General features: G+C 48.5%; 1 protein-coding gene across 2 annotated transcripts in view; it reads right to left on the reverse strand.

Moving 5' to 3' along the window:
- Nucleotides 1-26,282, reverse strand: part of PGAP6 (post-GPI attachment to proteins 6) — a 589,880-nt gene that overhangs the window by 414,582 nt on the left and 149,016 nt on the right. Inside the window, exon 3 of one of the 2 annotated variants that reach the window (XM_085632201.1) lies at nt 17,932-18,139. The exons of the other annotated variant lie outside the window; for it this stretch is intronic. Within the exon in view, the coding sequence (XP_085488327.1) occupies nt 17,932-18,139 (208 nt within the window). The remainder of the gene's footprint in view (nt 1-17,931; nt 18,140-26,282) is intronic. 2 annotated transcript variants of the gene reach the window in all.

The raw sequence follows: 26,282 nt of genomic DNA on the forward strand, positions 1-26,282 counted from the left end.
TCAAGAGATCATGGTTTTAATCCATCACCGTTTTTTAGCTCACTGCACCATCCCAGCTCAGAACCTGGCTACATGCAAATTAGTCTGTACCTGTCCCAGTACATGATGGGAACAGGGCAAACCAAACTACCAAGCCAATTCTTATACTGGGAAGGAAACAAGCTTCCGGGGACCGGTTTCTGGCATCACAGCCTTCGTCGGCCCGGCTTGCCTGAATCCTGATGGTGCAATGAGCAAGGGACTCACATCTGAGCATACCCTCCCACACTGAGTGTAGTTAAAAACGATTTGGGAAAAAGGGGGTGGTGATGGACAGAGTTTCTGAATGATGCAGAATACTCTTACCAAGTCAAGAGATCATGGTTTTAATCCATCGCCGTTTTTTAGCTCACTGCACCATCCCAGCTCAGAACCTGGCTACATGCAAATTAGTCTGTACCTGTCCCAGTACATGATGGGAACAGGGCAAACCAAACTACCAAGCCAATTCTTATACTGGGAAGGAAACAAGCTTCCGGGGACCGGTTTCTGGCATCACACTGATTTTATCCACAATCAGTGTGGGAGAGTATGCTCAGACATGAGTCCCTTGCTCATTGCACCATCAGGATTCAGGCAAGCCGGGCCGACGAAGGCTGTGATGCCAGAAACCGGTCCCCGGAAGCTTGTTTCCTTCCCAGTATAAGAATTGGCTTGGTAGTTTGGTTTGCCCTGTTCCCATCATGCACTGGGACAGGTACAGACTAATTTGCATGTAGCCAGGTTCTGAGCTGGGATGGTGCAGTGAGCTAAAAAACGGTGATGGATTAAAACCATGATCTCTTGACTTGGTAAGAGTATTCTGCATCATTCAGAAACTCTGTCCATCACCACCCCCTTTTTCCCAAATCGATTTTATCCACAATCAGTGTGGGAGGGTATGCTCAGACATGAGTCCCTTGCTCATTGCACCATCAGGATTCAGGCAAGCCGGGCCGACGAAGGCTGTGATGCCAGAAACCGGTCCCCGGAAGCTTGTTTCCTTCCCAGTATAAGAATTGGCTTGGTAGTTTGGTTTGCCCTGTTCCCATCATGCACTGGGACAGGTACAGACTAATTTGCATGTAGCCAGGTTCTGAGCTGGGATGGTGCAGTGAGCTAAAAAACGGTGATGGATTAAAACCATGATCTCTTGACTTGGTAAGAGTATTCTGCATCATTCAGAAACTCTGTCCATCACCACCCCCTTTTTCCCAAATCGATTTTATCCACAATCAGTGTGGGAGGGTATGCTCAGACATGAGTCCCTTGCTCATTGCACCATCAGGATTCAGGCAAGCCGGGCCGACGAAGGCTGTGATGCCAGAAACCGGTCCCCGGAAGCTTGTTTCCTTCCCAGTATAAGAATTGGCTTGGTAGTTTGGTTTGCGCTGTTCCCATCATGCACTGGGACAGGTACAGACTAATTTGCAGGTAGCCAGGTTCTGAGCTGGGATGGTGCAGTGAGCTAAAAAACGGTGATGGATTAAAACCATGATCTTGACTTGGTAAGAGTATTCTGCATCATTCAGAAACTCTGTCCATCACCACCCCCTTTTTCCCAAATCGATTTTATCCACAATCAGTGTGGGAGGGTATGCTCAGACATGAGTCCCTTGCTCATTGCACCATCAGGATTCAGGCAAGCCGGGCCGACGAAGGCTGTGATGCCAGAAACCGGTCCCCGGAAGCTTGTTTCCTTCCCAGTATAAGAATTGGCTTGGTAGTTTGGTTTGCCCTGTTCCCATCATGCACTGGGACAGGTACAGACTAATTTGCATGTAGCCAGGTTCTGAGCTGGGATGGTGCAGTGAGCTAAAAAACGGTGATGGATTAAAACCATGATCTCTTGACGTGGTAAGAGTATTCTGCATCATTCAGAAACTCTGTCCATCACCACCCCCTTTTTCCCAAATCGATTTTATCCACAATCAGTGTGGGAGGGTATGCTCAGACATGAGTCCCTTGCTCATTGCACCATCAGGATTCAGGCAAGCCGGGCCGACGAAGGCTGTGATGCCAGAAACCGGTCCCCGGAAGCTTGTTTCCTTCCCAGTATAAGAATTGGCTTGGTAGTTTGGTTTGCGCTGTTCCCATCATGCACTGGGACAGGTACAGACTAATTTGCATGTAGCCAGGTTCTGAGCTGGGATGGTGCAGTGAGCTAAAAAACGGTGATGGATTAAAACCATGATCTTGACTTGGTAAGAGTATTCTGCATCATTCAGAAACTCTGTCCATCACCACCCCCTTTTTCCCCAAATCGATTTTATCCACAATCAGTGTGGGAGGGTATGCTCAGACATGAGTCCCTTGCTCATTGCACCATCAGGATTCAGGCAAGCCGGGCCGACGAAGGCTGTGATGCCAGAAACCGGTCCCCGGAAGCTTGTTTCCTTCCCAGTATAAGAATTGGCTTGGTAGTTTGGTTTGCCCTGTTCCCATCATGCACTGGGACAGGTACAGACTAATTTGCATGTAGCCAGGTTCTGAGCTGGGATGGTGCAGTGAGCTAAAAAACGGTGATGGATTAAAACCATGATCTCTTGACTTGGTAAGAGTATTCTGCATCATTCAGAAACTCTGTCCATCACCACCCCCTTTTTCCCAAATCGATTTTATCCACAATCAGTGTGGGAGGGTATGCTCAGACATGAGTCCCTTGCTCATTGCACCATCAGGATTCAGGCAAGCCGGGCCGACGAAGAAACCGGTCCCCGGAAGCTTGTTTCCTTCCCAGTATAAGAATTGGCTTGGTAGTTTGGTTTGCCCTGTTCCCATCATGCACTGGGACAGGTACAGACTAATTTGCATGTAGCCAGGTTCTGAGCTGGGATGGTGCAGTGAGCTAAAAAACGGTGATGGATTAAAACCATGATCTCTTGACTTGGTAAGAGTATTCTGCATCATTCAGAAACTCTGTCCATCACCACCCCCTTTTTCCCAAATCGATTTTATCCACAATCAGTGTGGGAGGGTATGCTCAGACATGAGTCCCTTGCTCATTGCACCATGAGGATTCAGGCAAGCCGGGCCGATGAAGGCTGTGATGCCAGAAACCGGTCCCCGGAAGCTTGTTTCCTTCCCAGTATAAGAATTGGCTTGGTAGTTTGGTTTGCCCTGTTCCCATCATGCACTGGGACAGGTACAGACTAATTTGCATGTAGCCAGGTTCTGAGCTGGGATGGTGCAGTGAGCTAAAAAACGGTGATGGATTAAAACCATGATCTCTTGACTTGGTAAGAGTATTCTGCATCATTCAGAAACTCTGTCCATCACCACCCCCTTTTTCCCAAATCGCATTAAGAGTTTGGTTCATCAGAGATTTGCATTGGTGGTCGTCGCAGACCGCAAGATCTCGGCACAAACGGGCAGGTTTGCAAAGAGCCCAAAACTTCAAATTTTTTCCTTTTCTTCACAGGAGGAGCCCAACTGATGTAAGTCAAGAGTCCAGGACTTAGTAAGGCACCTTGTGGGGATCAGGAGATCACTCCAGCAGAGGTCAGGCAGGAAATCACTCTAGTAGGGCTCAGGAAGAGGGCTCAGGAAGAGGAGGAACAAGGAGCTGATAACGGCCCAGCACCTATGCTCCTAATCAGAATGGGTCTCTCTGTGTAGGAACACTTTCATTGAAGCAGTGTGCATTACTCTGCTTATCACCTAAGGTGTCTGACAGATATATTCAACAGGCTAGGACTATACCACAGTGAGCTATTGTTATCGGTTAGGGAACAACCATTATTTCATATGCCATCTAGGTGTAGGGTAGGGATTTTTCTGGTCCAGATGAAGCACCAATGATCAAGCTGGACCATGAGGTACAAAACATGCTGACCTTACATAAATCACATTTAAAAGTTACCTGGGTACATCAAGCCCCTAGGGTAGGACACCTTTCTTCTGTTTTTACCTCAGCCAAGGGGACCACCATATTAAAAATATTGTTTTTTAGGTACCCCTTAGAGAGTTTTAATACATTCAACATATTTTGCACTCACACCACCCTACACAGAACACACCCTCACACACTAATCCATCATAACTGTAAAAAATGTAAAGGTCTCCGAGAAAGCCATTTCGTACGGCACATCGGGCATTGCAAACCCAGCCCAACAAGGAGCTAGCCCTATGATGAAGCATGACACCCATTTGGGTGTGTGAGTAAACTAATTCTCAATTATAGGGATTCCCTCTCAATTTCTCGGTTTCCAAACTCTTGAATTTCCTATAGGAACAGCACCTCTTTTTGTCTATTGGGCCAGTATGTATACCTGATACCCACCCTTTGAAGTGGGAGAAACTTCTCAACTCCCCCCCCTTGCGTTTCATGCAGAGGAACAATATTGCACCATAGCCTCCACCGTTGTTTCCAGTGTTCCGCTAAGCCTGTGTTTAGCTTCCGGTTTCTCCGTTGGTGAGATTGCTGTCGGGCATCTCGTGCGGAGAAACATATTCAGGTACAAGGTGTCTTTGCTAGAGTGGCCAGTCCGCTCTATATCTGCCTTTGCTGAAATCGCCCCCCTGTTGGTGAGAGGCCCGGCTGGCGTCTCGTGCAGGGGAGCGAGGTGTTAAGTAAAATAGCAGACTTGCTAGCATTTGTTCTCTGTTGCTGAGTCAGTACGTTAAAGGCTCTGGCAGAGAAAGACTCATGCACTGTATAGCTTCATATACTCTCTACCACTTCCCAAGGTCTTAGGATGGGAACCTCCCGTTAAATCTTGAAGGTTTCATTTGGAACAAGTCTGTGTTAAAACGTGTACTGTTTGCCTCAAGAGCGGATTCGCTCCGTATTCCATGTTCTTGGGGAGAATCATGATGCCCACGAGGATAATTCATGTCTGGTGATCAGACCCTGTTTTCCGTTATTCGTTGTGTTTATTTCTTCACTAGGAGAGAGAGTCATGTGAGGGGGTAGCGATAGCCGATCGTCTGCACATCATTGCTATCCATCCTTACTCAAGGGTAGATGTCTAGAGAGGGGCTCCAGGGCAATGAACATAAGGTCCTTCCCTGTATATCTAGAGGTGTAATTACTGTATGTCTTCTCTTCCGTTTCCTAGCAGATGGGTTGGACGTGTGCTTTCACCCTCACCTCTCTTCCTGTGCCAGCCTTCCGCCTTTTTTCTTTCAGGTAGGGAGAAGGGTCCCCAAAAGGTGGAGCTAGAGGTAAACGAGCAAGGCGGGTGTGGTGGCTAGGCAGTTAGGACTAATTACTGTTCTTGTGTCTCCCCAGGTCTCCCTCCCTGCAGTTCCCATCCTTTCCTTCCCCAACTTAACTATCCCACTAGTCCGAGTTTGTTGCTCTTCGGACTTGGGGCAGTTTAGAGGTGGACCCCTTTGAGCATCGGCACAATCCCGAGGACTTCGTCTGGCAGAACCTGACAGAATCAACGGCCCACGAATATACCTGTCCTCTTGATTGTGCCGATCGCAGGGATGACCACCCTGGATGACGTGATGGCCGCTTTGGCACAAGTTCAATTAGACCTCACGGCGTCTCGTCAAGAGACCGCTGCTCTTCAAGTAAGAGTAGAAAGGCTACAAAGGAATCCCTTTAATGCCGGTGTAACGTCTACCCCATCTCAGATACCAGTGGTGGTAGAAATGCCGTCCCAGATACCCCTAGCCCCTCCTGAACGATTTCACGGAGACAATAAGAAAGTTCAGGTGTTCATGACACAGGCCTTGCTTCATTTCAATTGTAAACCGAAGCTCTTTTCCACCAACCAGGCGAGAGTAGCTTTCGTGATCTCGTATTTAGCTGGGGAGGCAGCGCAGTGGGCAGTTCCATTGGTGAAAAGAGATGACCCCTTGCTATATGATTGGGAGGCCTTCAGACACGAATTCGAGAAGACCTTCGATCGGAGGGCAGAAACCTTTTCCGCCGATAAAGATCTGTTGGAGCTGGACCAGGGGAACATGGAGCTTATTACCTACCTCAATACCTTCCGCAGACTGGTGGCCGAGACTGAGTGGCCTGAATCCAAACAAGCCGCGGTCTTTTATCAGGGGCTTAGGGATGACTTGAAGGACGTGCTCGCCCAAGTAGATCCCCAACCACAGACCTGTGCTTCCCTCATAGACCTAACCCTGAGATTGGATCACCGGTCGAGGGAACGGAAAGGGGATCACAGGCGGAAGGAACGATATACCCCGCCATCGGAGAGGTCACCTCCTCCGGAGCAAGGAGCCTCTCGATCAGAACCCATGGAAATCGGGGCAGTACGAGCCTCTTTGACTCTCAGCGAAAGGGACCATCGACGCAAACAAGGGTTGTGTCTGTACTGAGGGAGGAAGGGCCATTACCTTCGTGAATGCCCCGTAAAACCCAAGTACGGACGATCTCGGCCAGGACAAGTAGCTACGGTAGCCGCCAAGACAGAGGCGGAAAACACCTTAGCTTGAAGGCCCAGGAAGGGGAGCCCTCAAGCAGAGTCACGATCCCTTCAGTGAACAGGTCGAACTTCCTGCAAGCAGAACACTTCTTTGTGGGAGTGGACATCGTTATTGATCAGGAGCGTAAACCAACACACGCTATGATGGACTCTGGTGCCACTGGCTGTTTTATCGACAAAGAGGAGGCACAGAGGATGGAGATCCCGCTTCTTGTAAAAGACCCCCCGGAGCATGTGTATGCGGTGGACGGAAAGGAACTGGAAGCCGGTCCCATCAAATACGTAACACCCGAGTTGATCATGGAGTATGAGGGGTATCATCGCGAGTCAATCCAGTTCAACGTTATACAAGCCCCTCAATACGGAATGATCCTGGGTCTCCCCTGGTTACGACAACATGAACCTACTATCGATTGGTCGAACGCCTCCATGTCTTTGCAGTCCCGGTACTGTCAAACCCATTGTAACCAAACGTCCCTTACTCCGTCGGTGGTGTTAGCACGAAGACAACACATTGCTACAGCGGCAGAAAAAAGGGTCACCCTGCCTATTTGCAATAGAGAGTATGGTGACGTCTTCAGCGACGTCAAAGCTGAAAGACTACCGCCGCACAGGGACTATGACTGTCGCATAGACTTGATACCTGGGGCGGTGGTACCATGTGGAAGGATCTACGCCCTTACCGCTCCTGAGACCCTCCATCTTCGGGAATACTTAGACAAGCTCCTACAGTTGGGGTTCATACGCCCATCCCGATCACCTGCCGCATCGCCACTCTTCTTCATCCCGAAAGCCAATGGAGAATTGAGGTGTTGCATTGACTACCGCGCGTTGAACGCAATCACGGTTAAAAAACAATATCCACTCCCTCTGATTCCGGTCCTGTTGGAGCAGGTCAAATCGGCGGTGATATACACGAAGTTGGATCTTCGTGGGGCATACCATCTGGTCAGAATGAGAAGCGGCGATGAATGGAAGACGGCGTTCAAAACGAGGTACGGTCTTTTCGAGTACTTGGTGATGCCCTTTGGGCTGTGTAACGCCCCCGCCGCTTTTCAGTTCTTCCTAAACGACGTTCTGAGAGACTTCCTGGACCACTTTGTTGTGGTATACATCGATGATATCCTGATCTACTCGGCTCAGGAAGAAGACCATAGGGGCCATGTAAGTCGCGTTTTACACGCCCTACAGGAACACCATCTCTTCTGTAAAATTACAAAGTGTGAGTTTCACGTGACATCCGTGTAATTTCTGGGGGTCATTCTAACTCCTTCGGGTCAAATCATGGCCGATAGGAAAATAAAAGCGATCCTTGACTGGCCCCAACCACAGAACGTGAAAGACATCCAAAGCTTCCTGGGGTTCGCCAATTTTTACAGGCGTTTCATTGGTGGGTTCTCGGAGAAGGTGGCACCCCTTACTCGGTTGACCCGGAAGAAAACCCCGTTTATATGTTTCCCTGAAGTTCAAACAGCCTTCGATACTCTGAAGCACGCATTCACCTCTGCACCTGTTCTGGTCCATGCCAACCCGGAGGTCCCGTTCATCATAGAAGCCGACGCCTCCGACATAGCGGTAGGGGCTGTCCTGTCCCAAAGACATGCAACAACAGGACAACTGCATCCCATCGCTTTTATGTCCAGGAAGCTCAACCCCGCGGAGCTCAACTATACAATAGCAGAGAAGGAACTCCTAGCTATCCGAGACTCTTTTCTGGAATGGAGACACTGGATAATGGGGGCCGCCCACACGTGACTGTGTATACTGACCACCGCAATCTGCAGTACATGCGTGCTGCTCGGCATCTCACCCCCAGACAACTGCGGTGGATGTTGTTTTTTGCCGAATACCAGTTTACCATAACCTTCCGTCCCGGTACAGAGAACAGGAAGGCAGATGCCTTGTCACGACAGGAGACATCGACCCAACGAATCCTGGGGGACGACAGAGCCATCATCGAACCTAGCAGAGTGGTTTGCACCCTTCAAACGGACGACTTCCTACAGAAAACCCGACAGCAGATACACTCCTTTGCTTGGAAAACGTGGTTAAAACACCACCCCGAATGGCAATTACGACAAGGCCTCCCTATGGGAAACCGCCAATTGTTGGTTCCTACTCAGACCCTACGGAGAGAGGTGTTCTCCTGGTGTCATGAACTTCCCTGTGCAGGGCATGTTGGTGGCCAAAAGACACTCGACAAGGTATTGCGCCAATTCTGGTGGCCTACAGTGCGTCCCGATGTCTTGACTTGGGTACGGGAGTGTTCCGTCTGTGCCCAGATGAAGTCCGATCACAGAGCGGCACAGGGTCTCCTCCAGCCACTGCCCACGCCCGAAGTCCCGTGGGAAAGAGTGTTGGTAGACTTCATCGTGGGTCTGCCCAAAGATCAGGGTTGTACCGCTATTATGGTGGTGGTGGACTACCTCTCCAAGATGGGCCATTTCATCGCTTGCCCTCAAGTCCCAACCGCAAGCCAAACGGCGAAACTGTTTTTGCAGCATGTGGTACGGTTGTATGGCCTTCCGAAAGTTATCGTTTCGGACCGGGGTACCCAGTTCACCGCTCGCTTCTGGAGATCTTGGTATGCTGCCCTCAAGATCGAGTCATCTCTATCAACCAGCTTCCATCCCCAAACCGATGGCCAGACGGAAAGATTAAATCAAACATTAAAACAGTACTTGCGTTGCTACATCGATAGCAATACAGAGGCGTGGGTGGAGTGGCTATGGGTGGCGGAGATAGCATATAACAGCTCCAAACACTCCTCAACACAACATACACCCTATTTCTGCACTTATGGGTTTCATCCTCGGGTCACACCCTTGAGTCTTCCCAGTCACACTTCAACCCTTCCGAATCTACAACAACGCTTGTCCCACATTCGCTCCGCGTTGACAGAAGCACGGAACAACTTGCTTCAGGCCAAACACAGGTACAAAGCCCAGGCGGATAAGCATCACAGACCAGGTCCCTTATACAAGAAAGGGGAGAGGGTGTGGTTGTCCACGAAACATATTCGCTTTAAAAGACACAGCGTTTTTAATCCTAGGTATATAGGGCCATACCATGTGATTAAACACGTCAACCCTGTAGCAGTGAAACTAAAACTACCTGATCACCTCCGGATACATCCAGTATTTCATGTATCCCTCTTAAAGCCCTCGCACTGCTCAGTGAGGAAACCACCCGTACCCATCTGGGTACAGCAAGACCAGGAATATGAGATAAAAGGGATCTTGGACTCTAAGTGGGTAAGGCGTAAACTATGGTACCTCCTGTCCTGGAAAGGGTACGGCCCAGAGGAAAACTCTTGGGAACCTGCTGAAGCCCTGCATGCGGCACGTTTGGTCTCTGCTTTCTTCAAACGCAATCCGTCCAAGCCCGGTGCCGATCAGTGTCTTCAAAAAAGGGGAAGTACTGTCACGAAGCGATCCCGGTAAACACTGACGGCCTCACGTAGCCGGCGTTACCAGGAAATGTCGCGCTCCTTGCCCGAACTACCTTTCCCGGCATGCGTAGCGTCAGCACGTCCCACGTGAGCAACGCTACGCACAAACCCGGATATAGGAGTTCCACGCTGATACAGCGGGCCGTTGATTCGAGTTCCGGATGGAGTTTGAATCCTGCCGCCGTTGGAGAAGCGTCCGTGGGCCAAGTCTTCCTGGTGTTGTGCGGTACCGTGAGTACACGTTCCTGTAGATGTAGTTGTCAGGAGGAGAGCTGGTTTTCCTGAGAGTTCCTCTGTTGGAGAAATTGCAGGCTTGCGTTTCATGCAGAGGAACAATATTGCACCATAGCCTCCACCGTTGTTTCCAGTGTTCCGCTAAGCCTGTGTTCAGCTTCCGGTTTCTCCGTTGGTGAGATTGCTGTCGGGCATCTCGTGCGGAGAAACATATTCGGGTACAAGGTGCCTTTGCTAGAGTGGCCAGTCTGCTCTATATCTGCCTTTGCTGAAATCGCCCCCCTGTTGGTGAGAGGCCCGGCTGGCGTCTCGTGCAGGGGAGCGAGGTGTTAAGTAAAATAGCAGACTTGCTAGCATTTGTTCTCTGTTGCGGAGTCAGTACGTTAAAGGCTCTGGCAGAGAAAGACTCATGCACTGTATAGCTTCATATACTCTCTACCACTTCCCAAGGTCTTAGGATGGGAACCTCCCGTTAAATCTTGAAGGTTTCATTTGGAATAAGTCTGTGTTAAAACGTGTACTGTTTGCCTCAAGAGCGGATTCGCTCCGTATTCCATGTTCTTGGGGAGAATCATGATGACCACGAGGATAATGCATGTCTGGTGATCAGACCCTGTTTTACGTTATTCGTTGTGTTTATTTCTTCACTAGGAGAGAGAGTCATGTGAGGGGGTAGCGATAGCCGATCGTCTGCACATCACTGCTATCCATCCTTACTCAAGGGTAGGTGTCTAGAGAGGGGCTATAGGGCAATGAACAGTAGGTCCTACCCTGTATATCTAGAGGTGTAATTACTGTATGTCTTCTCTTGCGTTTCCTAGCAGTTGGGTTGGACGTGTGCTTTCACCCTCACCTCTCTTCCTGTGCCAGCCTTCCGCCTTTTTTCTTTCAGGTAGGGAGAAGGGTCCCCAAAAGGTGGAGCTAGAGGTAAACGAGCAAGGCGGGTGTGGTGGCTAGGCAGTTAGGACTAATTACTGTTCTTGTGTCTCCCCAGGTCTCCCTTCCTGCAGTTCCCATCCTTTCCTTCCCCCACTTAACTATCCCACTAGTCCGAGTTTGTTGCTCTTCGGACTTGGGGCAGTTTAGAGGTGGACCCCTTTGAGCATCGGCACAATCCCGAGAACTTCGTCTGGCAGAACCTGACAGTAAGGGTCTCTAGGCGTTGGGGGCCCTCGTGAAGATTAAGCAAGCTATTGCTCAGAGTCACATGGTGCTTGGCTAATCTGCCGCCGGCGCCGGGGATCGAACCGTGATCCACAGATTCCGGAGTCAGTCGTCCTGGCGCGGCGCCACACCTCTTCCGCAAATAAATTTAACAAGGTAACCCAATGTTATCCTATAGGAAGGGTAGGCCTTGCAGTAGTGAAAATGTAGTTTACGTTTTTCACTACCAGGACATGTAAAACTTAAAAGTATGTGTGCAACTCTTTAAATACACTGCACTCTGCTCTATGGGCTGCCTTAGGGGTGATTTATACGTATTAATAAATAAAGTTTCATTTTGACATTTTAAACATTTTGACAGTTTAAACTGCACACAGACTGCAAAGGCATGTCTAAGCTATGTTTTGAAGGACTACTTAACTGGGTGGCATAATAAGTGCTGCAGGCCCACTAGTAGCATCAAGATGCATGTTGTACCAATTTACCAGGCACTTATAAGTAAATTAAATGTGCCAATTCAGGTTTAGGCCAATTTTACCATGTTTTAAAAAGTGAGCACAATCACTTTAGCACTAGTTAGCAGTGGTAAAGTACAGAGAGTACTTAAGCCCAAAAAACAAAATGACGCATGTAAGAAAAACTTTAGGTGTGGGTAGAGGTAAAGGGAAGTAAGGGTGAAATCTAAATATGTTGGAAATATCATGGGCCTGATTATGATTAAGGTTCCCGGTTTTCCGTTTTAACGGATTTTTACATATAAATACAGACGGAAAACATTTAGTTTTCTGTCTGTATTTATATATAGAAACGGGAAAATACTGACAAAACAAATGCCTCTGCCACCTCTGTGCTCCTCTTTAAAATCTGTGTCAGAGGCGCACAGGGGCTGCGAATGAAATCTGAAACTACTGACGCTCTGGAGAGGGGTGAACAAGTGCATCTGGGGCCACCTTGTCTGCAGAGACCCTCCAGCACCCCTGCTGTGGTGCTCATGCAAAGTTAATTCTTTGAGCAGTGCAAGCATCCAAAGTCCTTTAAAAGGTGTGAAAACACACCAGGACATCGGCTGCAGCCCCAGCAACCTTTTGTTGTATCAGAGGGGCAAGGAGTGTAGAACAGCATGCACACGGACACTTTACAGAATTGGCCAGAGGCAGGCTGTGTAGACGTGGGTTGTGGGCTGGTTTGGCTCCCTGGGTTGTTGAGATGCCAGTGAAATGGGACAGCCTTGGCAAGGTCTCACTCCCAGCTCTATTTTTTGATGAGCTTGCTGTCTTTTATCTTTGCAGCAAGTAAATGAGGACCATGGTAAAATGTGCCTGATGCCATGAGCAGTTCTGTTGCCCTTGTAGACAAATTAAGCCTTCATACAGTGCTAGATTACTCCGTTGTAGAAAAAGAATAATATTCCACACATAAAAGTAAACAAATTATGATCTCTGTACCCACAAAAAATCCTGGTGCGACCATGTGTCTTAAATGCTTTATATTTGTTATTGAAGAAACTTTTCCTAAAGACAAAGCACATTATTCTTGCTTTGTCAATATTAGTAAGCAGTAGTTCTGTGAAGGTCCTAAGCTGTGGTATTTGCCATTCCAAACCAGCGTCTCCTGTATCTTATCCTTTACCCTGGTTTTTGACAGATATATTACTATTAAGTGTTTTACTTGGGAAGGAAAAACACCTGGTATTGGTAATTATATTTCAGGGGTCGAACACATCCTTCACAAAACTGACAGATTGCCAGGCTGTATACTGTATTCAGCATGCATCAGAATTTCAAAGTTTTATTTTTTACAGGGCCAGATACATAATGTTAGATGGACATATTATAGGTAAGCAGAACTTTAGAAAGTGAATGTAGGGGCGCAGGTGCCTCTGATGCAGCACCGTATGTGGCTAGGCGCACAGCGTGCGTGTGGCAGTCATTTGTGGAGCGAATCCTTATTCTTTCCCACTATGGGTTCAGCCGACAAAGTATGCATGTCAATTTAAATAAATGTAGAAAAATACTAGCTGCAGCGCCTTTTTTTGATTGCAACAAAAATAAATATGGATAAATACAGATAAAGTGACCCAAAAATAAATATGGATAAATACAGACGGAAATGTTAAAAAAAAAAATACCATAAAACCGGGAGCCCTAATTATGATGTTGGACGTACGCAACCATCTTGGCCCTGTGACCGACCTACCTCCGGTCCCGACCGGCCAATTACAATGCAACCGAACACTGTTTGGCCACACACTCCCATTTCTCAATGGGAGCTCGTGTTACGGACGTAAACCGGTCCGAACACACGCTCCCATTGAGAAATGGGAGGTGTTGTTCATCCCTGCACCCCGTGGCAGGCACTGCCTACAAAAGGTGCAGGGATCAACAGGGGGAGGCACCATAGATGCCCCCGTGGCCCCCAACTAGAGACCGCATGCACAAGGGGGCCCTGCTGGGGGCTCTTAAACACGCTTTCCAACATGGTTTAGATGTCTGACAGGCAAGCAAGGAAACCATGTCGGAAACCGTGCATTGTAATCCCAAGGGCGGAAAGGGCCGCCCTTTGGGATCACGAGCCAGCTCCGACGGGCTGACAGGCTTCATGAGCCCATCGTAAGCTAGCCTGAAGAACCGGCCGGTTTACTTTCCGAACACCAGCATCAGAATGAGGCGGTTCGAAAGTAAACTGAGTGGCCCATTACGATGCGGCAAGGAAGGCATTGACTGTCGGTGCGTTTACAGGCTGTCCCCTTGTATTTGAAGATTAAAACAACACCATCTAAATTATAAAAGAGATATAACAAGATATTCATCATCAGTTAAAGTGACAGGCAGCCAAAAATGTGTTTTTAGGACCTTGGACATATGCAACAAACTTTCGTTATTGCTAGTTGTTTGAATTCAGCTCTTGGCAATACCAGGAAGCACCAACTTCAACTTTGGTGATTTCAAGTTGTCTTGCAAGCAAAAGAAAAAAAATATAATAATGCGAGAGCAAGCTGCGTGGAAGAACACCAATCAACTAAACAGAACTACGTCCATGCTACAGGTAGGAAAAGAAACACAGTGAAGCCAACACATGCTGATACACGCTCACCAATGAAAACAAAGAAAATAAGAGTGACATTAAAGCTAACCATTGGTAAGTAAGGGGCGGGCTAAGGACCCTTTTATGGAGTTTATTTTTGAAGAAATAACAAATCGTCGCAAGCAACAGCACATACAAGGTCTCAGGCAAGACCGAAAAAACAAAATAAAACATAACCAACCCTCCAATTCCAAACTGATCTCATCTTCTGTTTGAAGGTGATTTACATAGGGCTTTCCTCTGGTTGGAATGATCAAGGTTGCAGCAGCCTGAAGCAACGTGTTCTGTTGCCCAGTCCCATACCTCATGATGATCTGTTATACTGAAACTGACTTTGTGAAACCGATCCCTATTGAGGGATTGAGTAGTGAAAAGCACTCACTGATAGAGCTATGCCATGCACACTGCATTTTGTTGCTGTCGTATTCGAAGACCTAGTAATTTGCCCTAATTCTATAACTTGTCCTAAGAATAAGCCACAGGTGAATAATCTCTTCACTTTTTTCTTTTTTGTCATGGGAGGTTTCAAACTGAAAACAGAGGTTGGCTATCCTTGTCAACAGAGCTAGTAGGACGTGTAACCATCCAATGAATAATGTCTTTAAAACCATATTTAGGCTTTGTAACCTAGTACACGTGCCAAGTTTAAGTGTATAGAAATATGCAAATTCCAAAATAGTTATCTAAACATGACGAATCTTCCATTTTGAGTGAATAACATGACACAGATCTTCCTTCTGACACCGTTTTAAAAGCCATGGGTGCTGATGCAGATGTTGCCAGCTTCCTGGAATTGGCCCAAGGTGCTGTGTAATCTACAAATAGGTGAATATATGGACCTTGTGGAACCATAACTCTTACCAATGACATAACATCCACCAAGTCATCCACAAAACAATCAAGAGTGAACCTATCCATCATCTTGCAAATATCGACACCAGCTACACCCTGCCATGGATCTACAATGTGGCAACAAAAAAAACACAGATGGAGTTGAGATGGGCATCTTCAACTTCATCCGTATCCCCTCTTAAAAGCATATCTGCCATAAAAACCATGCAACACTTAAGCTTGAGCTGGAGTCAACAAACAAAACTTGACTTTGCCCTCTCATATTCTGCACCCTAAGTTGCATCAAAAAGTATCTTAAAAATAATATGTGTGTGAAATACTGGGATTCACTCAACAATGTATTTTCTTACTTCTCAACCCAAGGGTCCCACACAGCTCTTAAGGGTAAAAATGACCGCCCATTGTTTTCTTCTCCGAAGAACAGTAGGTGTTCAAGGTTAGGCTGACATAAATTGCAATTGCGACTTTCATGAATGCCTTCAACCAAAGCATGTAACTCTTCTTGACATTACCTTCTTGTACCTTTCTCAACTTTTAAAAGCGGATGGTCTTTCACTCATTTTCAGAACAAAAACTGGAGTTTGGTAAAGGAAACCAGGAGTAAAGCGTTGTCTTCAGATAGAGAGAGTGCATGGTTCTGGAGAGGGTTCAGTCCTTCTTTGGGGCACCCATAGCAAAATATAGGTGGTTTTGACTCCTCCCCAACACACAGGACAATCAAGAGTGTGTACTGATGCCTTCCCGTATGACATGACGCAAGTCACACAATGTGCACCTTCTTTTTTAAGTAACTGACTGTCATCTCATCCGGCCTGCAAAGGACTAGCACGGGGGAAGCTAAGTGATTATAGTTCCAAGGCAGGCCTTCTTCTCGGCTGCCTGCTCGGGAGAGCAGCTTACTGGCTTCTCTTTTACTCATCTTACAGACTGCCAGTCCCCTATACCCGGGTCCTTCACCCATTCACGTAGGGCATGGGTGCTGTGTGAGTGTTTGCAATACTTGCATATACAGAATACATGTAGGATGCAAATGCTACCCGCAGCTATGGCCAAAATGGGTTCCTTTGTGTAAGAGGCATATTTTGGTGGTATCCAGGATGTAGGCTTGGAGGAGACTGCAGATAGCATTTTAGTGGGTCACACAGAAGAGGGATGTTAGTGTTAATGAAAGAATTAGAGGGTCCCTTTGAATCTAGAGAGTTTCCCCTGCTGCTACCGAGCCCATTATTCTAAGGGAGGCATGAGCTTACCCCAGGTTAACAAATGGTTAAGTGTGACAGCCTCATTTGCTTTTGTTCTCTTATTCTGAGTTCCTATTGAGAGAAGACTCCCAGCTTATCTCCTCCCAACCCCACCTCCTATCTCACATTTGTAACAAAGACCATGGCTGACCCACCCTTTGTGGAAATTGCACTAGTGCAGAACTGGCCAGAATCCGTGACAGAACTGATCTGAACAGCTGGATTACACAAAATCTGTCTGCAAGTGGAGTATAAAGTTGGGAGCAAAACATTCAGCCAGTGTGCCACGATTTTGGGACCAGAAACCTGGGATCCACATTAGCAGCAACAAGAAGATCCCTTTGAGATTCTGACTACCAACTCCCCGTGCTAAGTTTGAGACCAGTAACTTGGAAAAGATTCGAAAAATCTGCTAGGAGAAGCTGTCTCCATCCACCATCATGGGAGAGAAGGGACTGACAGCTTAGGAGGTGCATTGGAGGTGCCCTGAATGAAGAAGACACTGCTCTGAAGAAGCAAGACAATGAGGGGCTTGGGCGAAGCAGTGTCACTACTGCAACACAAGTATGCACCCCAAAGATATGCTGCAAGTAAATTTCGAAAGCCTAGACCGGTGTGCATTGACCTCTGTGACTAAGTGTGTTGTGAAATATCCCAGGACATGATATCCATTCCATAATCTAGTGCCAAGAAGTGCTTAGAACTAACAAAAACATGACTGCCAGACACGGTCAGACTGACAAGAAACTTCACGTTTCAAGAGAAGATAAAGATTGTCAGAGATTTCCCTTTGCACGGCCAAGGGCCAATGTACCTTACCAGCAAAGTCTGTCCCTAAGTATACTGTGGGTACTGATCTCGTTAGTGACCTGAAACATCCGCCATCAATTGAATTGCGTACGGTGACATTCATTGTGCGTGTTAGCATTAAAGTACTTTTTTTGTCCTTTAAAACCAAAGTACTGGTGGGACAACGTTTTATTGCAAGTCAGCTGGTGTCTGGAATGTGCTGAATACTTAACCCCACACTACCGCCCTGAGTAAGCCTTTGACTATTCAACTTTGCTACACTACAAGTCAAGGTGTACTTGGTGATCAGTTTTGGGCTCAATAGAAGGGTTAAGACTCAGGACACCAGTGGTGAAATGCTCTAATTCACCGAAACCGAGCCCAGTAACCTCTGGTTGCCCAGTACTCCTGGAAAAATCCCCACACACGGTCAAGCCTTTTATTTTATGAAGTGTAGGGGGGGGGGCTCATCTGGGTTGCGTTGTCCAAAGGAAAAAGCAAATGATAAAGCCTTCCACAAAATACTATCAAGTGAAGAGCATCAGGGATGGAGGTCAGGAGAAGAGAAGGGATAGATGTAGGAAATCAACTGAATGGCAATTAGCGGTTCTCCAGAAAGATGATGACAGAGTATATGCATATACAGTGGCTGGAATGGTCAGCTGAAAGGGACATTTGCCCCAGCCCTCCTTAACCCACTTACCTTAATGGCAATTTTCTGATCAGCCTGTGGCAAGTGAGCAGCCATAAACCATTCTCCTGGTGCTGGGTTGGTAACATTCACAAACGTATTGTTGTGCAGGTTGCTGGTGAGATTTAGAGTTATACTGAAAGGAGGGCGGAAGGTGGTATTTTTGGAAAATTCACTTCCCAGCGGATTTATCACTGGAGGCGCACCATAGCGAAAATGCCTGGAAGACCAAAGGAAAAGATTTTGATTTGTTAATCCAGCAGCAGAAGCCCGCCAGAAACCCACAAATGAGGCACACTTTAAACTCTCTTTTTTTTTTTAACAAGATAGGATCCCAAATGGCGCCACAAAACACATGAACATGCTTAAGAGTCATAACAAAAGAAATATGCATTGGCAAAGCCAGCAGGTCTGACTTTAATCTGCCAAAGCTGGGCTGAAAACAAGGCGTGCGCTTCAACGTCATAATACTATTTTGCCAGGACTGCTAAAAGTCCTTGCATTAGTCCTGTGTGAATCCTTTGTACACCAATAGACTTTATCTTAATGTAGAGTTGTGTTTAAGATAGTTTTGAATAATAAAAATTGGCTCCTTCAGCTTACTTAAGGAACTAAGGGTAACACACAGCTTCATTTAATGAAATCTCCAGTGGTCGTGGTTGGTGTTGTGGGGGTGCCATAAGAGTGTTGCATAGTGACACTAGACTGCAGCTGGCCGCTACGATCTCTGTGGAGCTCCCAGATATGGGCTAATTCAAAGGCATGGATGGGGAGACTTCAGGGCTGTGTACTGCCACTTTCCCAAGAACAGGGACAGGTGGTGCCCGTTAATGGGCTAGGGTTAACTCACTATTAAACTCTGTCCTTACCTGAGACCAATGAAACCGAGGTCAGCAGCAGTCCCGTGCACTAACATCCAGCTCTCATAAGTACAGAGGAAGGCGAACACGGGAAAGTCTGCTCAGTTTTAAAAGAACTTATACAATTTTAGGGAGTCTCAGAAAACTGGGAGAATGAGAAAGTATTTCTTACATTCTTGCTTTTGGGAGTGCCATCAAAAGTGAGAAAACTTTGGTGGCAGACAAAGGGCACGGTAAATGCCATGAAACTCATCCTTTTTTAATATTCTGGACTCAAGTTATTGATTAGCAAATTAATGTACACAGAATCTAATCATAAGGTGCGCCACATTGTAACAGGCAGGCTACGCATTGTAGCAGTGCAGAGAGATGGTACCAAACCTGTAGGGTCCCGGAGCATCCACCTGCTTCTTACCCTATGAGCTTCTTCATTGGGATCAAGTATCCTGCTTGTTTGCAATCTTGCTAATGAGGGCACTTTGCTGCTGGGGTTAATGATGTTGAGGGGCAGTTGGGAAGACCACCCCCCGCAGACTGCTCCTGCGCAGAATGAGAGGAGCAAGCCACGAGTGTGATAGTGCGTGAGTTAGGCAAGGGGGGGGAGGGGGATTGCTACTGGGTGTATGCAGCATCTGGTCCCAGAGAGGTGAGGATGGAACATCTTTAAATTGCCATCTCCAGAAGAAAAGGTGGGGGGGGCAGCAGCTCTCACCATCTGCTGAGTATAAAGAGTAGTCTGCCTGTAAATCCTCACACATGTTTTCTTAGGTGCCGTCTATCCCAGCTTACCTGAGCCTGTATTGTATGCTAATGGGGGCCCCTTTGCTGCAGGGGGTGAGGATGTTGGGAGGCAGTTGACAAAACCATTGATGCAGATTGTTCCTGCGTAGAATGGGAGGAGAGAGCTGGGGTGTGTGATGGTGCATGAGTTAAGCAGGCAGAGCTACTGGGTGGCAGCAGCATCTGTCCCTGAGAGGTGTGGATGGCTTAGAAACATGGTGTTACTTCCTCTTGCCGCCTCGTTTACCATCACTTTTAAAATAAATGATCAACTCCAGAAGAAAGGGCTGCTAGGCATAAAGAGTAGTCTGCATGTAACTCCTACACATATTTTCCTAGATGCGGTCTATCCCAGCTTACCTGAGCTTGTGTTGTATGCTACACAGTGGTGCAGTATATAGTTGGAAGAGAGTTGCATTTATATTAGACCCACAGACTTATGAAGCCTATCTGACGCAGCTTCTGTCCCCGCCGACCCCTAATAACTACCCCAGTTTACTCCCAAAGTTAGCAGTTAGCAATATAAGCCGGTAGTTCCGAAGCCGGCGTTAGCTAAAAGGGAACGGACCCACTCCACGAATCATTGCACTGTACCTATAAGCATATGTGGGGACAGATAACTCCATAACCAAGGGAATGCTAACCCAGTCATGTTACTGAAAGCATACTGACAAAGCAAATGGAATTAACAAGTATGTAGCAACCGAAATGTAATAACGACAAATGCTGATCATTCTTGTACTGTATGAAAAGCTATCGCAAATCTGAAAACCTACAGTTGTTAACAAATACACGCTTGTACTCTATATCAGAAATGTGCCAAACTGTATGTGAAAAGTAAAACCCAATAAACAAATGTACACAAAAAAATCTGACACTGCTTCTGTGGCAGGCGCTGAACCTAAGTCACAGTGACTGCCAAGAATTAATAATTATCTGGAAACCTACATGTAGGCATCAGCATAGAAGCACACAACATCATATTTAATGAATACCTACAGCTGACCGTGGATGCACCTCCCATGCCGCCCTAACATGATGCCATTAGTGAATCAAGATATAAGTCAGTTGTCATGTGCACCCTAGATGTGGCCTATGTTTTGGCACAGATAGAACAAAGTTATAGTCAATGGAGGTTTTTGGACAGCACACACCTTGCAATTATATACTACAATGTGATATTAACCCCTTCTATGCTCATGACGGAACGATTCCGTCATGAGCATCGGTTGAGCTGTGCTCATGACGGAACCGTTCCGTCATGGCCCCGCCCGCGCTCGAACCCTTCAGCACCGCGGGGGAATCCGCGCAGCGCTGAAGGGGTTAAAGGAAAATGAGGCACAGATGAATAATGTAATTAGCTTGGATCACAAAATGTGATCATGTATGGAAGCCTGCATTCATCCCAGTTATTTAATTAAACGCAGAGGCCGGAAGATAGCCCAAAAGTCGGCGTCTGAAGACTTTCTCAAAGCACAATGGTTTCGCCCATCAATTTATACTTTATATGAAGCATCATAAAACGATGCATGCATTCCTTTGGTGACAGAAGTTTGGACATAGTCACAGGGTCACAAATCGGGGATTTGATAAGAAGCGCAGGTGGGCCTCGATCTTGGGTAGACATAATACAGGGCCATTAGGTACGTGTTCAAATGTTCGCCATGAGGAGCGTGTGATAACTTAAGAGTAATGTGCATGCTGTGTTCTGAATGGCTTTTTGGTCCTAACGTAGTGTAGCATCTGACTTTATGGTGTTTTAGGAATGTGCACCCCTTCGGCAAAACATGGTTTACTGGGGTCAATCTTTGGAGACCATCGTAGTGTTGCTGCCTATCTGTGGGATCAAGCTGTCAAATAGTTGCTTCGGGCCTAGGTCGCAGGGCCTGTCTAACCACTTATTTCTGACTCAGGGTTGAGGGGGAGGTCACATTTGGTGAATTCAACAACAGAGATGCAAGTTCGTTTTTATACGTACATTTATTATAGGCTACATCAACATCATATTTTCCAATATTAACATTTCCCCCATTTCAATTTTCAACTACATCAATTACCTCATACTTCATGATAGTCACAGTATTTGAGGTTCAATGTGTATGTGTTGAGCCTATAACTAATTCCCTAGTTACTTGCATTCTAACTAATTTGTGGAATGCGTTATTAAAGTAGGAAACCCCCAATTGCAGGAAACCACACAAAAACAGTACAACATGAAAAGTCTGGAGCAGTGACAGGCACATTCTGGTCACCCATCAGGGGAACCATGAAAGAAAAAGAAAAAAATAATAATAACAAAAAAAAAATAAAAAAAAAAAAAAAAAAAAAAAAAAATCGGAAAACCAATCCTGCGCTTGGACACCTCCCTCCTCCATGTCAGCTTGTAGACGATGCAGTGCATGGATGGCTAGAGCCAGTGTCCTGTCATTGATGTAGTTTCCAGCGATCAAAGTACAGCAGGGTGCATTGATCTTGGCGCACACACCACCCTCCATCGCGATCATCCAGTCCAACACATATCAATGTTGCATCACCATAGGGCAAATGGCTCTTAGTTCTTACCTGATAGCGTTTAGACTTAGCTAAGTATCGTTGATTATCTTCAGCATTTCTCACCTAGTTATTTGTAACCAGCAGGCATTCGCTTTCGTTTACAAGGTGAAGAAGGGTATGGACCCTCCTGTGTTTACTTGAGTTTAAAAAAACTGTCTAAATTCTTCCGGAATGTCCTTGTACTGAGCCCAGCCAAAGTAATCAGCAGTTTTCTTGAGCCTGATGCAACGGAATGGTCTTCTTCTGTAGCGGATGATTGAGCAACTTGGACAGCTCTTCTCCAGGGATGACTTGGTTTGTGGTGTGTATGGTTACAAGGATGCAAAGGTCCCGCCATCCGGGGATGAGCTGGGTGTAGGCAAACTCGCCTCACAGCTAGTAGGTATCCATCAACACGAAGTTGTCCCATTGCAGATCTGGTACGAGCAGTATTGCTCCACATTTGTCACTGATGCCAAGTGGGATTGTTCCTTTGCCTCTGAAACACAAAGAACACATTTTAAGTTTCTGTATAATTCGGGGATTGACCCTTCCCTTCTAGCCACGTGTACCTATCTATCTCATTGTCCTAGATTTCCAAAAATGGGGTAGCTATGCTGGCATTCAACCCTTCCCTTCTAGACTCATTTCCCCTTGTATCATCGAGGTGAATGGCCCTGCATTAGAACTCTGTCTGGGGTCCACTTTTTATTAAAGAATACGTACCCAGATACTCGTGAAGGGCCATCCTGGGACCACAGACACAGGCGAGAGAGGGCAAAGTTATGCAATGGCGCGCTGGTCTTGCTACCGCCAAGAACCTCATCTCTGGAAACTCTCAGGGCCAAACAGTGTTCTCCCTTATGGTGCCCCGCCTGTGCATCCTGTCTAGCTCGGTTTGAATAGTGGTAGGCTCAGTGATAAGGTGCAATGCTGTGGGGTTGGTTTCATACCAGGTGATGTTTGTCACTACTCTACGGTGTTCTACTCCACTGGGTTGCTTCTTGGCCCTAATCCTACATACATACAGGTGGATGGGACATTTCGCTTTTTCGGGGAGTATTTAATGTGATAAGTAAAGTCTGGGGCGTGGCCAAGATGGCGGCGAGGTAGGACGCGCTTACCGGAGCTCCTGCCCGCCGTCCACCGACACTAGCTTCTAATAGCACCTACGGGACCTGTGGACGGCTGCCGGCGCTGGTGGGGACTCCCCGGTGCCCCTCTGACTCCGACTGGCGAGAGGAGCAGTGACCGTCGACTACTTTGAGCGACCCGGAGGCGAAGACGGGAGGGCGGCCCGGCCTGCGGTGGGTGGCGCCCGGCTGAGGCTTCATCAACGCGGCGGCCCTGAACGAGGATCGCCGAGGCAAGCTCCCGCAACACCGGCCTCTGCCCCGCGGCATGCCGCCCCGCGGGCGGGCTGCCCTCGCAGGGTCCTAGAGGCCGCGGAGGCCTAAACAGAGGAGGAGGGGCGGACCTCGCCGGCTGTGTGAGCTTTGGACTTGCCGGATGCCCCGAGACAGCCTGCGCTTCGGGCCTTGGTGAGGCCGGGGTGGGGCCTCCCGCGTGTGTAACGCCTGGATCGGCACTGGGACTCCCCCTGCGCCGCGGGGTGCCGCAACGGGGCCTCCTGGAGTCGGCCTGGGTGGAGTTGCGCGGCGGTGGCGGCTGGAGCGCCTCGCAGACAGGGCCAGAGCCCGGTGATTTGCCCCAGCACTTGTACCCTGTGGGTTGCTTCCCTCATGTCACCGGGGTAGCCCGGGACTCGGCGGTGGGTCCGGCGGGGCCCTCATCCCCTTCCTGGATTTCGGCGGCGAGGGGTGCCGCGACATTGCAACACAGGCGGATTGGGGCCTAACTACGCGTCCGCCCAGAGAGGGAGTGGTCCCGGTTGGACAGCGTGGGGGTGGCCCCGCAGGTGGCGGGACCGAGGCGCCCCGGAGAGGAAGAAAGACACGGAGATGGGGAGCTAGCGAGAGGCCCTACTCTCTGTTCTCCGGTGAACCAACCCGGGCCCCACATGGTAGAGAGGAGCCGGCCTGAGCAGCGACCGAGCCGGCACCCGCCTAGAGCGGACGATAGAGGCAGAGAGAAGAACCGGAGGACGTGCAGACGGGACAGAAGGTATGTCACACCCGGACTCCTTCTCCCTATACTTCTAATTGGGAATCGCGATTGTTCAACTGACACCCTCACGAGGCATCACTACTAGCCCTGCTCGGTTGCAGCGGGGGTCAGACTGCGAACTGCCCAAGAGTCTGCCTCGCTTTCGTTGGGGTTCCCGCTCTGGCGCTCCCCGGCGCCTGGTGGTGGTCTTGACGCGCCCGTCGGCCCCTGTCGCCCAGTGGAGATTATACGACTATGCCCTTGCCCAGGTTGAAGAAACCAAAACCCCTGAAGGACATATTTGGGCGCGCTCAATCTGTCCCCAGCATTACTGGCGCGACCCCCGGGATGGCGGCCCCGCAGACATCTCCCGGTGATGGGGATGAACCGGTCACTAAGGCATTTATGGAATCCCTCTTCCACACTCTCAGAGCTGACCTGCAGACGGTAAAGGCAGATCTCACCGCCGAGATAAAAGAGATCCGCAGGGATGTTGAGGAAGTTGGGGAGCGAGTAGTGGCGTTGGAAGAAAAGAGTGACGCTACAGTGTCCGACATGATTACGCTCCAGCAGGAGGTTCTCCGCTTGCGGGACAAGCACCTGGATATCCAGACCCACCTGGAGGATTTGGAGAACAGGACTCCCAGACATAACATCCGAATACGAGGAGTGAAGATAGCGGAAGACACCAAAGATCTCTTTGCATTCACCAAGGGCCTATTCCGCCATATTTAGGCGGCTCTGGAGGACGCTGAGATCGTCTTAGATAGGGCGCACAGGGTCGGCCCGCCCCGAGCCCCGGGCGGCCCCCCAGCGGACATACTTGTATGTGTTCAGGACTTTAAAACTAAAGAAGCAATCCTCACGAAGGCACGGGCACTACACCCCGTCTCCTACCGGGGACACTCTCCGGTGCTTTACCAAGACTTGGCCCTGATCACCCTGCAACGCCGCCGTCAATTCCACCCTGTAACTGAACATTTACGGCAGCAGGGCATCCCATACTCGTGGGGGCACCCATTTCGTCTCATCTTCCGACTCAATGGGAAGCTCCACCAGCTACGCTCGCTCTCCGAATCCTGCAGATTGCTGGACCTGTCATTGCCGGATGGGGAAGAGGAATGTCAGAGTGCGGGCTCGGGGCCCGAGCCTTCCACATCGGGTTGGCAGCGGCAGGGAGGGCGCAGGCGGGCCTGGAGGCCCAACAAAACAGACATAGCAAAGAGTCAGCGGGAGGCATTGGCCTCTGCGACGGACGCGCTGGCCGGGGCGACCCCCGGCGCCGAGTGAGCGGCTGGCACCTGTGGTCTGACACAACTAGTCCAAGAGTACCTGGTGGATGGCGGGGGGAACCGGACCCCCCCCCCTTTTGGTCACACTATGACCCCCATCTCGACGTTCCCCTGGTGTTGCCAAGGAGACGAACACTTTTTCTGGATCTTGACTTTTTTGTTGGTTTTTGTCAGTGTCCTTTTCACTGGAACATTTGTTTTTCAGAGGGTTTTTTTTTTTTTTTTTTGGGTATGGGATCCCTCGTCCACCTTCCCCTGCTGCACCTAGACAGCTGCCGCACACTGGATTTGACCACCGGGGTTGCCGCTCACATGTGCTACATATATCCAATAGCGTACATCGCACTTCACTTTATTCCTTGCCTGTAGATGCCACACACCTCCCTTAAAGTCCTTAAATTAAATGTGCGGGGGCTGAACAATCCCATCAAACGCAGAACAGTCCTTAGCTACCTGGAAAACTCGAAAGCAGACATCTGCCTCCTACAAGAGACCCACCTCTTGGCTAAGGACCAACACAGATTACGATCCCGGGCCTTCTCTACACAGATGTTTTCTTCTGCCAAATCCAAGACAGCTGGGGTGGCCATACTGTTCTCCCGATCCTTCTCCGGTAGGGTCTTACAAAAAGGGGCAGAGATCAAGGGTAGGCTACTCACTCATCAGTTTTTACTGGGAGGGGTGACCTTTAGTGTTGGCTCCATTTATGCACCTAACGAAGGGCAGATAGCATTCCTCCTCAATGCTCTTGACGAGGCCGCTGCAGCCTCAGACCGCCGGCTGCTGCTGGGCG

This window comes from Triturus cristatus, chromosome 10 (assembly GCF_964204655.1).
Source record: "Triturus cristatus chromosome 10, aTriCri1.1, whole genome shotgun sequence".
In the NCBI taxonomy this organism is placed as follows: Eukaryota; Metazoa; Chordata; class Amphibia; order Caudata; family Salamandridae; genus Triturus; species Triturus cristatus.